This window comes from Tetrao urogallus (genome assembly GCF_951394365.1).
Source record: "Tetrao urogallus genome assembly, chromosome: 6".
Lineage (NCBI taxonomy): Eukaryota > Metazoa > Chordata > Aves > Galliformes > Phasianidae > Tetrao > Tetrao urogallus.
The window spans coordinates 39358139-39375693 of NC_136819.1; the positions used below are offsets into that span (position 1 = coordinate 39358139).

The following is a 17555-nucleotide window of genomic DNA, read 5'->3' on the forward strand; positions in this document are numbered from 1 at the left end:
ACCCCCGCAGCCCCATCTGCCACATCCAGTCTAGGATGGGGAGGAGAGGTTGCAGGGCTTTGGGTTAAGGTCTCCCTGAAAGACTGTACTGCAAGGGGAGGAGGGAGGCCCTGCCTCTGGTCACACATCCTCTCTGCCATGACAAAACTTAGCTTGCCCATCCATTGCTGCAGCCATCCTGCTGCCTCCCATGGCCCTGGGTGCTGTCCTCCCCAGCCCATGTAGTGCTGAGAGCACTGTCCTGGCAGGGCCTGCCCTCTTTGTGCCCTCCCTCTGCTGCTGCAGTGTGCTTGTGCCCTCGGGTCTTCAGGGACAAGTGTATTTTGTGGCCATGACAACAGCTGCCTTTCACTGGTGGCTCCCATCCTTCCACTCTTGCAGCCCACGCTCCCCTCACTCCCCTCGGGGCTGCCTGTGGGGATCCGCACAGCTCCATCCCATTGCAATAGCAACAGGGGGCTGGCAGCACTCCCTGGGTTGTCCAGGAGCCTCTGGAGCACGAATGCTGCTGCACTGGGTGTGTGCACACCACCTGCTCCTGCCCAGGCAGCATCCTTGGGCTTTTTGGGCCCTGGATGCAGGAGCAGGTATTGCACTCCCAGCCTTGCTCCCACAGGGTGAGTGCACACAGTTCTGCTGTGCCTGGGTGGTTTCCTGCTGGGGTAAAGCCACAACAGGCAGCTGATAGCAGAATGGTTATGGTGCCAGTGGGGGACCGACCCATCTGCTACCTTCTGAAAATGCAGAGGTGGGGCTCTTGAAATCCTGCCTCTTCCCATGAGTCATCCTCCTGTAGTTGCCAGTTGCTCAGGAATGAGGCAGTGTTCAGACAGTTTCTCCCCACTCTGGTGCAATGCTGTAGAGGTAGGGGCTGAAACTGGTGCCTGCCATGGGTGGCGCCCAAGACCGTAGTGGGATGTGAGAGAGCTCATCTGGGTCTTTCCCTTGCTAGGGGGACATTTGCATTGCACTTCTGGGAGGGTGCCCTGCCCCAGTCCTTGCTCTCCCCAGGGGTGATGGAGGGGTCTGACTCCAGAGAACAGCACTGCAGGGATGCCCTGTGCCACTTCCCCTGCCCAGCATCACTGAAGCTGTTGGGAGTGGGGGCACAGTGTGTAAATCCTGGGGCACCCAGCAGTGAATTGGAGGTCTCAGCTCTCAAGGCTGGCAGCCCTGCTGCTCCCTGGCTTCTACATGCCCAAGTGGTGGCTGTGGCAACCAGAAGTGACTCTGAGGGGAATTCCCAGCTCCCTACACTGGTGTCCTGCAGCCACTCATCTTGGGGCTGGTAAGATGCTGGTGGCCCCATCCAATGACTTGATGCTCCCTTTCTGGGGGGACACAAGTGCCTGCGAGTGGCACTGAGTCCTGCGGAGCTCAGGCTTGGATTGCCCTTGTTTGCCACACTGTAGGAATGTGCCAGAGGTCTGTACCTTCTTGTTATTTATCGCTATGACCGTGCCTTGAATAAAATGACTTCACCCACCTGCTGCCTGCAGTCATCACCTCTGCGCGTTACTCCTGTCTGGTAGTGACAGCCATTGTCACCCTCTGCCCAGCTACAGACCCTCTCCAAAGGCAAGCACTGTCTGTCCCTTTTGTATCCAGCCTATGGCACTGTGGCAGCAGCACAGCAGGTCAAAAAAGGCAGCAACTGGAAGAGCTATCTGGGCTGGAAGCACTTCAGGGGTAAGGGGAACATGCAGGAGCAGAAAAGGTGCAGGGGGAAGAGGAGCACCCAGTGGTGTTACCTCAGAAAGGCTGGTATAGGGTAAGGGATGTCAAATTAGGTGAAGAACTGGAACATTTAAATCTAGCCCAGCAAACTCCTCTGTCATCCTTTGTTAAGCTTGCTTAGGCCTCTCAAAATAAACAGGCACCCAAAAGGGCAGAGACTCTCGATTGTTCTTTATTAAACAGTATACCTGGGTATAAGAGGCACACAGACTAGTTTGTTTCCCCTAGGAATTACACAAAACGTGGCACAAAAAAGGAGTTGAAGCTAAAGGACAAAGGGACCGTTTCTTGCAGTAGCACACACTCAATTCCTCACACATGTGGCTATGTGCCACGGAGGTTCAGAACATTCCTGCCTGTGGTGCTGATGCCCCAGATCAGGGCTGTAACAGGAACTGCTCCATTCCCCGCCTCTCCTACTCTGTATCAGACTGCAAGAGCACAGCCTGGTATCCTGGGGAAGATAGCATGCATGGCACATACAGCTCTGCCCTGACACCACTCCCCTCACAATCAGGGTCCTTGCTGTGTGCTCAGCACAGCCACCAGCACCACAGGGCAGGGGACAGGGATGGTGACACATCTCATGGATTGCCCTCCTGCTCAGAGGGAGGATAGGTCAGCACAGGAGGGACAATCACAGCCCTGAACACTGGCCTTCTCCTGCACTGAAGAAGTGAAAAAGGGCACTGGCTGCAGACGAGCATTTGCTCCTTGTCCTTACCCTGGGATGACTTCCCTTAAAGATGACCTTCTCCATCGAGATCAAGTTCAGCTCCCTTGGAGCACGTGGGTTCTGCCTCCCAGCCATTTCATTGGTAGCTTCCTGGCAGGTGCTGTACTCCTGCCCTAACATGGCCCTACCTGCTCAGTGTTAGCCGTGTGCCTTCTCCCCTCCACGGTGACTGTGTCTCAGGTACAGCGGAGTTATTTCTGGAAGGTGAGGAAGCTCTGCAGATGGGCACTGTGTGCAGATAGGAAGCACTCCAGGTCCTACCCCCGTAAGCAGAAAAATTACAGCCATTCTTCCCCTGGCCAAGAGCCAGCATCATTTCCAGAAGCCGTTGCCATGACATGATTGCAACTTTCATTGTTATTTTAAGACATGATTTCTTGTATTTGCTTCATTCTTCTCAATACAAAACATTAAATAGCCACTGCTGCTGGTGCACTTCAGCCAACTCTCACACATTAAAATCAACTGGCCAAGTCCACAGGAACCCTTCTGGGCAGCAGCCTACATCACTGAGAGCAGCCTTACCTTGGTATTAATGTGATCCCCCACCACTGGAAACACTCGCAGGGAACACACTACACTGCGACCAGCCTCACACAGGAGAAGGGCAGAGGCGCACCAAGATCACTGCCCATGGTGATGCTGGGTGAAGAGAGCAGGACGAGAGCTCGCTGTGGGGCTTGAGAGGCCCTCACCAGCAGCCATCTTATGGGGATGGGCAGCAAGAAGAGCGTAGAGTGCCAGCAGAAGGCCAAAGCACAGCTACAGGTGCTGGCACACAGGAACCTGGCACTGGGAAGTGGTGCTGTGCTGGACACTCTGGGCTGCAGAGAGATACCCTGTGGCCACCAGGAAAGGCAGGGACATGGCAGCGTCAAAGCAAGGTGAGATCACGATCACGAAGAGAACCCAGCACATGTGGCTGGAGGAGGTGGGCTGGTGCATAGAGGCAGACAGGTGGAGAGAGGCAGAGGGGTGAGTGCTCATCCTGTAGAGGGCCAGGCCTAGGGCTAGTCCCCCTCTGGGAGGACCTCCCAGCCACGCTGCATGGCTTTCACCACCACACTGTAGAGTTTGATCCAGGCCTCCCTCGCATCCGGGCTGAAGGCAGCACCTAGGCACTTCTCCAACATGTACAGCAAGGACTCGCCAACTGTCTGCAATCCAAACAGAGAAGTGTCAACTCAGTGCTGGGGAACAACAGGCAGATCCCTTCCCTCACCCCCGCACCACTTTGGGTGAGAGACAATGGTGCACCAAGCCATCGCTCTCTCCAGGTGGGAAATCATAGAATCACAGAGTTGTTAAGGTTAGGAAAGACCACTAAGATCACCTAGTCCGGCCATCAACCCAATGCCACCATATCCCTAAGTGTGACATCTACATGCTTCTCGAGCACCTTCAGGGACAGTGACTCCACCACTTCCCACCTGGAATGGGCAGCCCATTTCCAGTGCCTGATCACTCTTTCAGGACGAGAAATATTTCCAAATATCCAACTTCAGCCTCCCCAGCACAACTTGAGGCCCTTTCATCCCATCACCATAACCTGGGAGATGAGGCTGACCTCCACCCTGTCACCTGTTCAGGGAGTTGCAGAGAGCAATAAGGCCTCCCCCTGAGCTTCCTCTTCTACAGACCGAACAGCCTCTGAAATGCTTTGCTCCCCTCTGCCCTCACTCTCCAGGCAGGAAACAAGGGGAGCTCAAGGGTTCCCAGGCCCAGGCCACCAGCCTCCTCTCCAGCCAGCTGCACTCAGCACAGGGCGCAGAATTGGAACCATCAAGGATTGCACAAACAGCCATAGTGGGATGGGAGAGTACACCTCACCGAGAAGGACTCAACCTTCACACCAACTGCCTGATGCTTCTTGCCGAGGTTGCAGAGGTATTCTTCCAGGCAGGGCAAGTCCTCTAGGTGGCTGACAGCTGCATCAATCACCAGCATCACCTGAGGGAGCACAGCAGCTGCACCACATTTGTAGAAGGCCAGCCCCTCTAGCTCACCCTGCTCAGCCCAGCAGCTACCACCACCTCCCAGCACAGCAGAGGAGCTGTTGGCCTCCCTTCCCAGAGGAGAAAGTGGAACCTCTGGAAGTTGCCAGGATAGCACAAAAGCATAGGAGACAATGCTAAGGTAGGCCAAAGTATTTTGAGGGGAGGTGGGGGAGAGCCCAGCCAGGAGATCTGCTCTGGCAATGCACAAATGGCAGTGGGCTCCCAGAAGGATGAAGAGTCACGTGGGTGCAGAACAGAGTTAATGAGGGATGAAGGGAGCAGACAGAACAAGTTAGGAGAGATTAAAACCTGGGCATGGTAAGCCCAGCAAAGGCAAGAGGTGATAGAACCGTACTCTATAATTTCAAGAGGGAAACTGTCTCCAGCTAGAGCAAAGAGCTATTTCAGCTTAAGGCAATAAGAGCAGAAATAAAGATGGACGTTGCTTGTTCAGTAAGCAGCGGCAGGGAAATAGCAGAAAGCCTGCAGCTATCAAGAAAAGAGCCTCTCACAAAGAACAAGGTCAGGCGAGCAGGCGCTCCGCCGCTTTAAAGATGGAGGTTATAAAGGCTGGTTTGAAGATGGAGGTTATGGGGTTACGAAGGCAGCACAGGCTGCACTCTGTCCCAGCAGGGCTGCTCCTCCGGGCTCACCAAAGGGCTGCGCTGCGTTATGCCCAATTCTTCCTGTTCGCGAGCTCCCGCGCGTCAGCCTCAGCACCGCTCCCTCCCCGTCTCGGGGACACAGCAGCCCTCCCGCGCGCTCCCATCGACTCCCGGCGGTCCCGAACCCACCCGCGGATTGCCCCGACCCCTCTCACCTTTCGGATGTGATCCAGGAACTCGGGAGCAGCCAGGCACTCCTGGGGGCTGGCAAACTGCTTGCAGTTGTACTGGAAAAGGGGCAACAGGTCAGGGTCCAGATCGAACAACCTGCAACGGCGGGAGAGAGGCCCCATCTTCTCTCTTTGTTGGCTCCATTCGGAGTCCCGCTCACCCGCCGGCAACGGCGTCGCAGCCCGTAGGGAAGACGCTGAGATGCGCACGGCAGAGTTCGGCTCGGCTCCGCGAGCTCCTGCCCGGCCGCAACGCGGGGCACCGCGCGGGGCAGCCCCGCACCGCCCGCCGCCCCGGGGATCCGCTCCTCCGGTCGAGCACCCTGGGCGCGGAGCCACGCTGCTTCCCGAGCCCCAGCTCACCTGGAGAAGAGGACGACGCCGTGCTGCACCGGGCTGCCGCTCACCCGCCGCCAGCTCTCCCGGATCAGCTCCTGCTGCGTGCGAGACAGCATCCCGCTCTCCATAGCGGGGCGGGGAAGAGCCCGCCCGGGGAACCTGCTCCCGTCCCTGCCGCCCGAGGTTCTCTCCGCACGCAGCGGGGCCGGCAGAGAAGCGGAGCCCGGAACGGAGCGCAGCCGCCCGCCTTCCGCCCCCCGCCGTGCCCCCGCGCCCCCCCGGCCGGGCGGTACCGCGCCGAGCTGCCCCTCGGTCACCGCTGTGGGCAGGTGCCGCTCCGGCGTCGCAAAGAGCCTCTGTCATTTCAGGGTAATTAACGGCTGAATCCTGCGAAGGTATTGGTACACAGAGCGGAGACCAGCTTTGTCAGACACGTTCAGGATGCCCAACTTCTCCTTAGAGAAGAGAAGGCTCCGGGGAGATCTGAGAGCAGCCTGTCAGTATCTAAAGGAGGTGTAAGAAAGAAGGGGACAAACTCTTTAGCAGGGTCTGTGGTGATAGGACAAAGGGAAATGGTTTCAAACTTAAAGGGGACACTTAGACTGGGTAAAAGGAAGAAGTTTTTTTTTTACAGTAAGGGTAGCGAAGGATTCAGGTTGTCAGTAGGTGTGACTGGTGTAGTCGAGGTGAGGCTGGATGGGACTCTGAGCAACCTGATCAGCTGTAGACATCCTGTTCAATAGAGAGAGTTGGGCGAGATGGCCTTTTAGAATCTCCTCCAACTCAAGTGTTTCTATGAACTTCTCTTTATTGCTCAGAAAAAGGTAAATGATGCGTTTAATTTAGCCCAAGGGAGCACAAAGGAAACTCAAAGGAGTGTAAGCAAGCAAGGGCTCAAGGAGCGTAGCAGAACCCAGGAAAGAAGAGCAGCCCCCATGGACAGGAGTTGCAGAAGAATGCAAACACCACAGAAGCACCAGTGTCACTGAAACCCTTGCTCCGCTCTGGAGTAACAACCGTGCCAATCTTATCTCACGTCCTGCTGCAGACAGTGGCCTGGACCCCAACCCAGATGCACCTTGACCCAGTACAAGCAGAATGGAGGCTCTCTGCTTCAGAGCACCACCATCCACCTTTGGCAGGAGGCACAGCACCATGCCTCAGCTCAGCTCCAACACCCAGGGCTCTTTCTATTCATGAGGCAGCCCAGTGGCAGGGCCATAGAAGGCAGTTCTGGGACCCAAAGCCCTGCCCTGCTCATATAGGCTCCTGGAGCCCTGCAGCCTTAGGGCAGAAGAGACACAGTGCTGGGTACAGAGAGCTCCAACCTAGATCCAGACTTTCAACTCCAGCAAACTCACAAGGGAACCAAGCTCTTCAAGGAGACTCCAGCTCTCTGCCTGAGGAGCCAAAAGAAAACCTCAGTTCTGCTTTGAATGTCACTGGTGTAGCAATTGACCAGATCAATACAATGAGAAAATCATTACAACCGAGGTGTGATGACAGAAGGACCAGCACACTAAAAAGGTGCTATAAAGGAAGGAAAGAGAATTGCTCACCCATATCAGAAGATTCCAGATTCACAGGGGAAAGCTTCACCAAGGAGGAATCTCCAAAAAGAGATCCTTCCCCAGCAGCAGTCAGCCTTGAAATGAGGTCTCAGAGAGGTGCAGCCAGGCTCCACCCCTTCTGGTCACACAGCTGAATTGCCTTCACCTGTGCCCCCAGGGCTGACCGGGTTCTTTCCCCAGGTGCTCAATCAGTGGTTCAGGCTGTGGTTCAGCAGTTCCTGTGCAGAAGGGAAGCACCTAAGGCAGGCTGCTGGAGCTGAGGGATCAGCTGATGAGTGAGATGGGCACAGGGAGTACAAGGCAGGAGATGAGCATGGTGAAACAGGGAGGCAGCCTGGGAATGCTGCCTCAGTTTTGGTTGGGACATGGGACACCTTTCCCTGGCTCCACGCAGGCACTGTACAGCTCACACCCCAGAGCAACAGCTCCAAGTGGAAGGAGCATCTCATATGGCAGCACTAAATGCATGACCACGATGGCAGTGGGAAATGACAGCTCACTTCCCCTCATTGTACCTCCCTCCCTGCCATAGACGGTGGCCACCTGCTGGTGGCACAGAGCAGACTTTTGTAGCAGCAGCCTCTGCCCAGCATGCCCAGCCCACTCCCATTGAAGATGGAGGTGCCCCAGGGGACAGTGAGCTGGTAGGGCTGTAATGTATTGCTCAAAAAAAAAAGTAAAGTAAAGTAAAGTATTAAATGTAAAGTATTGCTCAGTGAGGGCTAAGAATGAAAAGGAACCAACCAGTTCCTTATCCCTCAGTACTGGCTCCCTTGGGATGGTGTGGGGACACATCCAGGAGCTGTTCCCTGCCCTCTGCCCAGCAAATCTGTTCCCCAACATTCTGCTCTACCTATTGAAGGGTCTCGAGAAGACAGCAGTACTTTTCTCTACCAGCATACATCCTCCAGCACAGGAGCAGGGAGCTGTCAGGAGGGATGCAAGGTGGGAGAAAGGAGGGACTTCAAGTCTCAGAAACATCCAAACATCATTTGCATGACTTAAAGTGAGGGCCCAGGAGACACAGCGCTTCTTCTTGCATGCAGAGCAGCTGCTCCCTCACAGCTCTGGGGCTGTCAGAGGCGTTTCTGAAGCTGCTGCAGAACCACAGTGCTGCCAGCACAGGCTGAGTCCGGGGAGGATCCAAAGAACAAAAAAAGAGCAGGAAAGCTCCCTCCTTGTTCAAGTGGTTAGCTAGTCTTGAGGCATAAGGAAGCCCCAGGATGTGTCTAGAGGCTGAGCACTACAAACACTGCCATGTCTGTGCATTTCCTGCCATGGTCCCAGCTCCCTGAGCTCTGTGCAGCCAGCCCAGAGCTCAGCTCTTTCCTGAATTGTTCTTAGATTCCTGCAAGACCTCCCCTGAAGCTGTGAAGAGTGAAAAAGAACCAGTTCAGCAGCACAGGCTGCTCCAGTCACCATCAGGGTGCCTGCAAAAGAGTGAGGCAGATGGCTGACAAGGGGCTCTGACCTTCAGTAGAGCTCTACTGTGCTTCAGAAGACTATGTTTATGCTGTTTAAAATTTGTGATGGGTCTCTATCTAATTTACACTCCCCTCCAAAGTACAGTACCATCGCTCTCCTTGCCAAGTGTCACTGCCTCGGTTTACCTACAGGGCTACTGTGACACCACTGTTGCTGTTCTAACAAACCCAACCCCTCCTCCCCCTCCTTTTGGGCTCCTGCTCATTTCCAATTCCTCACCCGTTGAGTCTTCATGAATAGTGCTGCTCTGATCCCTCTACCCTGGGCTCCTCACTCACCGTGCAGCCAGATTCTTGGGCCTCATTAATCCCCTTTGCTACTCTTCTTTCCCATCTCGAACCACAGAGCCCATAGTCTCCTCCTCATCCCACCCTCAGGCAGGAGCAGGAGGCATGCTATATTTCCAGCCATCTTCTTACACTGTCCCTCAAGCCACACAGCTCTGTAGCAAAGCAAACCACAAAATAGTTACATAACAAGAAGCAAAAAGGACACAGGAGAGAATAATTTTCCCCATAAAATGATTAAGGCAACAGCTGTAGAGCTTGCAGGCAGTGCTATGCCTGCGGGGAGAACAGGGCCACAACCCTGGCCTTGGAGATTTCAGTTGAAGGAAGGGGAGAGACAGAGAGGAGGAACAATGCGTGGGAGAGAATGCAAGAGCAGAACAAAACAGAAACATGCTTCCTGATGTCCCTTTGATACTGGGCATCCTCAGGTTCACCCCAGATTGCCCAGGGCCTGGCTGGGGAGAAGAGTGTGCAGACAGGTGAAACCCAACCAAGGCTGACACACAGACTGCGCAGATCCACCTGCCTGAGCACTGCTGACTTCTGAGGGGTGTGGGCAGGTCTGGCTCCTGCAGGCGCAAGGACCTACCTTAGCTGTTAGTCACTCACCCCCTTGTTAGCACCACTGATAACCCCGAAGAGCTGCCCCACCACCAGGCTGGAATCTCACCAGAAACACACCTGGTGGCCTGGCAAGCACAACAGTGCCAGTAGCCACCTGGCTCCCGTCCCACCAAGGGACAGCCACAGGGGCATGGGCCTCCACCTGCCACCCTCCCACCTGCTCTGGATCACCTACAGTTGCTGACACCAGCTTGGCGCAATGAGCTGCTCTCCCTGAGGAACTTCCTCTATGCCCTCCACTGGGCTCACTCCTCTCAGAAGTGCTGGCAGTGTCAATATCTGAAACATTTGTTGATCGTCTCCAGCCTCTGGTCTTTCCTTCCTTCTTGCAACTCACATGGACACCACTGACCGGGGCATCTCCTGCCCCATCTGTCCCACAACAGTCTTCCCTGAGCACAGCGCTTTTTGCAGTGATTTATTGAAGCAGACGCTTTGCATTAATTGCATCCTGCCTTCATGCGGGGCTGTGTGAGCGTCATCACCTTTCGTCTCTGTGCTCAGCCATCTGCTTTCAACACAAACCCCATGTGTTGTGGCTTGTGTGTGTGTCACCCCTCTCCAGAGGATCCTTGTGGCCTTCCCCTCCCCACCCATCTCAGCCGTTCCAGTTTTGGTCTCTGTCACAAATGCTCTCTCATTCAGTGAGAAACTTTGCACCTGCAAACTGCAGAGTCAAAACGTGCGAGTGCTGATGAAATACTTTGGTTCTGTCGTTAAGGGAATTATGTAGCTGTGCCGCATCATGAAGTACTTTCCAACCCATTGGGAACTACATTGGATTTTGAACAGCCATCATTAGCAATCCAGACTCAAGCCCAGCAGGCACAGACAGCCTGCACCCATGAGTCCTACAGCTCTGCCTGAGGAGACCTCCAACCTACTTGCATTGCTATTATTTAAAAAACAATAACAATCCTTGGAATAAACAGAAACTTCATCAGATTTACAGAGAAGAAAAATGCATTAATACTCCAAGAGGCCAAACAGGATGATTACAAGGAAGAAACCAACTGACCTGATAAAAACCAGCACAGAGAAAGTTGAAAGCTCAGTGGGGAGGTTATAATAAAAGCAGTTGTGGATGGGTGCACAACTTCTCAGGGATCTGCCTGTCCATACCTTCTCCTCTCTGCCAAGCAGTGGTCTAATTCTCAATCCATCTCGTACTACTTACAGTTCCTTCTACCTTTGATGCTCCTCATTACACCCCCCTTCTGTGAAGCAGTCCTCCCCCTTCCATATGACACCTTCGCAGCCCCTAGTAGCGCAGCAGTTGTCACTCTCTGTATGCTTCTGTCCTGTATTTGAAGTTGATGAAAAGCTTCTCTTTGGCTTCTTTGGCACTTCCACCCCACGCTTTGCTCTGGGATGGCCAGCACTTGTGCTCCCGTTACCCGTTGTTTAAATCTCTCTCCTCAGAATTGCTTCCCATGGGATTTTGCCTGGAAGTTACCAGATTATTGAAATTCATTTTTCTTCAACTGCAGTGGCTTGTTTGGGTTGTTCTCAAACAGTTCATATATTTTACAGAGATTCATCACTTCACGTATGTTCTCATTCCCACCTCAACCAGCCCCTCCCTTTTTGTCAGCTAGATTCCTTCTTTGCTTTGTAGCCATATAATTATCGTCCCTAAAGCATTTCAAGGGATCAGTTGCAGACACATTCATCTGAGCAAGAAAAAAACTCTCTTTCTGGTCAGTGGAGAAACACGGACACTGCTGAACTGCCTCATCCAAAACTACAGTGAAAAAATCAGACAAGCAGAGCCCAAGAGCTCCCTTTTATCAGCTGCAGGGCTGCAAGATGATGAGCTTAGGGTGAAATCTGGGGCTAATACAATGGCTGCAGGAATGGTAAACATGGTAAACAATTTCCAGCAATCACAGCACCCAATAGACTATGTCTATTTAGATACAGCACAAACTTTCTTCTTTCAGATGATGTATTACATGGGCCAGAACTACATTCAGAGATGGCATATTAGAAAACAGAAGTATAAGGATATATACACCAGTACTTGGATGTAAACCAGGAAGATGGGGTCAGAATCATGAAGATTTCTTTCAGCATATGGAATTTGGGAGTGCGATGTTGGAAGGCATTGTACAATTTAGGAAACCATATGGGTAAAATGAAGAAAATGAGAAAAGAGGTACAGGAGATTAGAGAGACAGAGAAAGCAAGTTAAAGTTTGCAGTAGAAGTTTCTATATTTGGTTAGCAAAAACATTAAGCAAAGCTTGAGGATCTAAATGAAGAGAAAACACCAATTTATAGGGGAAAAAAAGGTTTGTTCACGTTGAGAACCACATAATGGGAAAATGGCTGTAATTTAGAGACCCAAGAGATTCCAAACATGGTATAATAAAAACTACATACAGAGCATTATACAAATGCCGTCAAGCATCCGTGCCACCCCCGTGAGCTCACTCACCTGAGGACAGAAGCCATTCTTTTGCAGGACTAGGAAGTAGAGTTCTACCTCAGATGTAATCAGCAGTTTCTGAACACTGCGCATTTCTCTTCCTTATTCATCCTTATTATCCCTGCACCCCAGAACAGCTCCTGTATCAGCAGCCCTTCCTTCCAGGATGAGAGCCCACAACCAGCTTGAGCTTTCTGAAGCAGCACAGAATACCACCGGGCCTTCCAGGAGCTCTGTCTGCCTATTCTATCACCTTGTCAAGGCAAAGTCCAGTTTCCAGCCGTCCTGACTTTACTTCAGCAGCCGTTGGATGAGCTCTAAGCAGGCTGGCTGGCTCTCCTCCAGCATTGATTTGGGCATCACTGCATAGCTGCACAGAGGAAGGCTGCATTTTTCCCCCTTCTAGTTCCACCCCTTGCAATGCTGTACTCAGAAATGCACGCTGCTCTGTCATTACAGCCTGGCTCCTGATTTACAACATTCCAGTTTTATTACAGATTCTTGCATTTAGTTCACAGCAAGGGCCTCATTTGTACAAGATTGTGCATTGAGCTGATGTTAGGGATACTACACATTCAAAATAAGAATGACTCATACATAAATGTTGATTTCTTGGAAAAAGTGCCCAATCTGCCAAGTTAGATGTCTGAAGGCAACCTACCAGAAGCCTGATGAATATACCCATTAAACAGCACGTATTACGTGTACTTACAATTTAACATAATTTCAACATAGAGAAATAAATCCACGTCAACAGATAGTACTTTATCCTCAGCGAATCTAGCTCCACTTCTGCTGTGCTTACCAGTGCATTGCTTAGACTGCAGCAAGACTTAACCTCCTGGAACTGCAGCCCAGCAACATTTGTACGCTAAAAGCTGATAAAGCTGATGCTGGCAATGGTTTCTGTATCACTGCTGCCATAAGTCAAACTCTCCAATGGTTCAATTTCAAATCCATGTTGCTACCTCAGTTGTGTGTGGGAGGGACAGGGAGTAAAGGGAGGAAGAAGAAAAAAAGGAAAAAAAAAATACAACCACAAAAGAATGCTTGAAAGAGGTATTTATTACAAAAATGAATTCAAAATTCTACCACATTTTCCACATTTCTCTGTACAAAATATATTCATAGCTCAAGGGACCATTCTCCCACATTCTCTCTGCACACTGTACAGTGCAGTAATCCCACCTCAGAAGAATCAGAAGACAGTCAGATCACGGACGGGTGCACACATGTGCATGTATGCACACACACGTACAGCAGCATTAGTAAGAAAGGCATGGAATACAGGACAGGATCACATAAGAACCCCTGCTAATGTCCTAACAGTCCACATGTTTTTGCTTTCATAACTGGTACTTGACCAATGTGGGAGGGCCCCACCTGACTCCAAGTGCAGTCCCTCTGCTGTAGAGGGGAACACCCTTACCTACACTCTGCAGCTGATGGAGATGCAGGCTCACAGCTAGGGAGGTGTTTGCACTGCCATCAGTACCTTGAGAGGAGGGAATGGTGTTACAACAGCACTTGTCAACAGAGGGCCAGCTCAGAATCCATCACACAAGCTTGGCCAGCAGAAGCATCTAAGCACAACAGCAGAGGACTTCAGATAAATGTCTGCATTTCTAATGTTGACAGCTAGTTCACTCTCAAGTCCCTTGATGAAGATTCTCAGAGTATACAAAAAGGGCAGTTGGCAGAAAAAAATCCTACCTATGAACATTTGCTTAGCTTTCCATTAATTGGTACTCATTTTGCTCTCACTGCAATAGCTACTCACTCACTCAGGATACTACAGGACGCCCTGTCTTACTCCTCGTTCAGACATGAATGGATGCACAGCCTAAAACATAGAGGAAAATGACTCTTCCTGCAGTTTGGGGAAGAAACAGAAGGAGAGAGATATAAAAAGGAGGATCCTATCCATGCTCTCTGTGAACCAGGAACATTCAATCGAGATGCAAAAATAAAACTGCAAATGAGAGTGGTACTGGCTGTCCCACTCTGTGAACTGTGAACAACAGCAGTAAGCAGAACATGACACGAAGTCCTCTGCTTGAACCAACAGTAATATTGGCAAAGGAATCTCCATTCAAATCCTTCCCAGAGTCAAAGCCCTGTCTTGCAGCGTGTGTAGCTGACCTCCTGGAAATGGGGCAGTCCCTCCTGCTGGAATAGGGGTGTGCAGAGGTGTATAGAGGGAGCTGCTAACACATTTTAAGATGAATGGCACGTCTAGGATGAGCCAAATGAGTCAAGAGGCCTTTTATTTACCCTCCAAGGACTGAAGAGGTGAAAATAGCTATCAGATTAAAACAAAATACAAAAAAAACCAAAAAAACAAAAAAACAACACAACAACCATAACAGGGAACCTGGAGATCTGCAGCTTTTTGTAGTCTGACTCTACAGACACCGTTTGATGAAATACTTCACTAGGGATAAAAGCAGCCCTGTCAAGCAAACTTCAAAGAAACAGCTGCTCCAGAGAACAGAATCTTCTGGCCCTGGAAAGCACCACAAGCTATTTTCCATGTGGCTGAGGAAGAGGACTGTGATAATCAGCCTGCAGGATGAGCCTGAACTTGTTCCACAAATACGAAGGGAAGAACAGAACTGAAACAGCCCAAATTCTGTCCAGAATGCAGAGTGCCCTGTACCCTTTGCCTTATGGCTGCACCACATCTTTTTATGTCAGAGTCAGTAGGAGAACCCAAATATATTTTTATTCACAAAATTTTGGTTACTATACTATTCCAGCTATTACCAGAGAAGGTGCATTTTTGTTTGCATGTTTGTTTTTGAAAAGGAAGTATTAAATCAAATACTATTTTTTCAGTGTTCTTCAGCAGAAAGAATACATCAGCATCATTTCAGTTACTTGAAAACCCATCCCATGGAGCCCAGAAGTGGCAGATGTCATGTGTTCTTTTTTCATGTCTGCCCTCTAGTCTTCAAACATCAACCTTTTAATGTTTTTAAGTCCAGATTAAAAAGAAATAAAAAAAATCAGCTGGAGGTTGCTCCCCCTGGTGGAATATCTGCATTTTTTTCACTGTGTATCTCCACGCCGCTACCAGCATGTAACACCTAGCAAACAGGCCAGTCTCAGTGCCAACCGACTGTTCTCAAAAGAGAATTTCTGAATCGGCTACTGCAAAGAGAAGAAAAAAAGAAAACAACGCAGCCTTTGTCTATATTGAGCCACCAATGCCCACCCACTGCTATTAGCAACAGAGGACCAAAGTACTCTGAGCAAGGAACACGCAGGCTCGTCTTCCTCAGGCAGTTCTTACAATGCTGACACCTTCAACATCACCAAAATAGCTGAGGTCACTGAGCTTTGTGCTTTCAAATTTAAGATGGCAGATAAACAATGTTAGAAATTATCATTCCATAACACAAGTTTTCTAGGTTTGTTTGGTTGTTGTTTGCTGTTAAATGGAAATCAAAGGCTGGGAAAACCCCTACACTTCAAATCACAGCTTTTATCAGCACTTATGGAAATTCCTCTCCATGACAATAGGACTACTGTAGGAAGAACTCATACTCAGGGCAGCAAGGCATTAGGCTGATAGTCTCACCCAGAGCAAAGATGCTGAATCACACTGCTACAAAGGCAGCACTGCACTGCCTGTCTGCCATGTTGCCAACAGTTAACAATTCTCAGCTGCTGTGAGATAAAGCAGGACAGCTCTTATGCAGCTGCTTCCACATCCTTCTCTATGCATCATCTCTGTGAACCCCTGGCTCGTGCAGGTGGGAGCACTTCTTGCAACAGGCAAGTGGAAAAGAATCATCAAATCCAGCAGCTAATTAGTGCAACAGCTTCCCATGACGAACTATCAGCAGGTGATAAACTCAAAACCTTTAGAATCAAAATCACAGACAATCTGTGTTAGTTTCTATAGGAGACAGCTTCTGGAGTTCTGTGGCACTCTGAGCCAGAAGCTTACAACAGCAAGCAGCTGCCTATGGCTCCTCTACTGAAAAGGAATGAAAGGCAGTCTGACTAGAGTCCCAGTTCCTCACACAGAAAACTGTCCTGGAGATGCTAACACAGCCCTTCTGCGCCGTATGAGTTGCATTAGAATTCAAGGTTTGATAAATGAATGAACAACTGATGTTTTAGCAGACACACAGACCTGTAAACAAGCTTTAATGGAAGGCTGAGAAGCAGAGCAAGAAATCTGAAAAGAAAAGCCTGAGTTCCTTAAGACATACATAAAGAGTTTTGCAAATATTAGTTTTTGACACAGGAACACAGCTGAGGTCTAAGTAGCAACCAAGGATTGTGACAAGAAATTCAAACTGGGTAAAGAACTGAAGATGGAATACAAAGAACATTTACAAAAATAGACCTAATACAGGAGAAAGGCATCTGATAAGTAACATTCCACTTTCATGGAAGGGGTGGATTTAACATCCAAGGGCTCCTGACACTTAAAGAATTTTAGCCTGTCCTCACATTTTCTTCTATATAGTAATTAAATGGACAGCTATTAACAGGAGGGAACATGCTCAATATTGGAACACAGTGTGCAGATGCCAATGGCCAGTTCTGCAGCTGCTATGTTCCTTAGGATAAATCCTTTTTCCTAAAACCAGAAATACAGGCATTGAGATAGCTGGGATCAAAAGACAAATGACAGCTATCTAAAATTTTCACCCAATCATTTCAGTCCCAAGCACCCAAGGATCAGCCTTCACAGCACACTGGGGCAGAAAACAAATCACCTGCTGTTCCCACTGTAATTTCCTTAACAGTGTCTGACAGAACTGGAAAGAAGATACAAAGTGCAGTGCAGGAGCAGTCTGGCTCTGAGCACAGGCTATTGTTATAAATGATTAAGAGTGACTAGAAAGCAAGGCAGTACAAGGGGGTAAACAATCTCCATCTCCTCTGTCAGCAAAAGGCCTGGGAGACAGACAAGGCACAGTGGTTCAGGAGCGGTTCAAGCAGACCCCTTTCAGTCAAATTCTAAAAATTCAAGGTTGGAGCAAAAAATGCAGACAGCCACTAAAGAGATCCCCACGTGCTTACTTGAAGATTTAAGAAAAAACCTTACCACAAGAAAGGTCATGAAGCATGATTCATGTTTCAATATCTGGACACTATCTGGCTCTCAAACTGCAATGACACAAGAAGGAAGACAGACAAACACAGGTGAACGTTCAGCCACACACAGTACCCAATTCGTACAGCTCTGACTGCTGGAATGCCACTGCTGTTTGCTTGTGAAGAGTCCCAGTACATTGTTCAGTAGAACTGAGATCTAACCAGCCAGTTGTCCAGGAATATCACCTAAAGATTCATGAGTCTTTCTAAGAGGATTAGCTTCTGCATCTCCTAATGCAGACAGTGCAAACAAATGCCAGAGCAACAGGGTTACTGCAACCAGAGTTCACCAGAGAGGACACTTTACATGTCCTCCAAAGCGCCAGAAACCAGCTTGACGTGCAGCAGTCCTCATGCTTCTTATTCTTTGTCCCCAGATGCTCTTCAGTGGCT

General features: G+C 50.1%; 1 protein-coding gene across 1 annotated transcript; it reads right to left on the bottom strand.

The window, feature by feature from the left end:
- Positions 1–3483: 3483 nt before the first annotated feature.
- NGB (neuroglobin) lies at positions 3484–5772 on the bottom strand (the record flags this gene model as incomplete). Its single annotated transcript, XM_079537197.1, has 4 exons — positions 3484–3630; positions 4304–4423; positions 5291–5402; positions 5669–5772. The coding sequence occupies 4 exons, from the start codon at positions 5770–5772 to the stop codon at positions 3484–3486; spliced, it is 483 nt and encodes a 160-aa protein (XP_079393323.1).
- Between the last annotated feature and the right edge of the window lie 11783 nt (positions 5773–17555).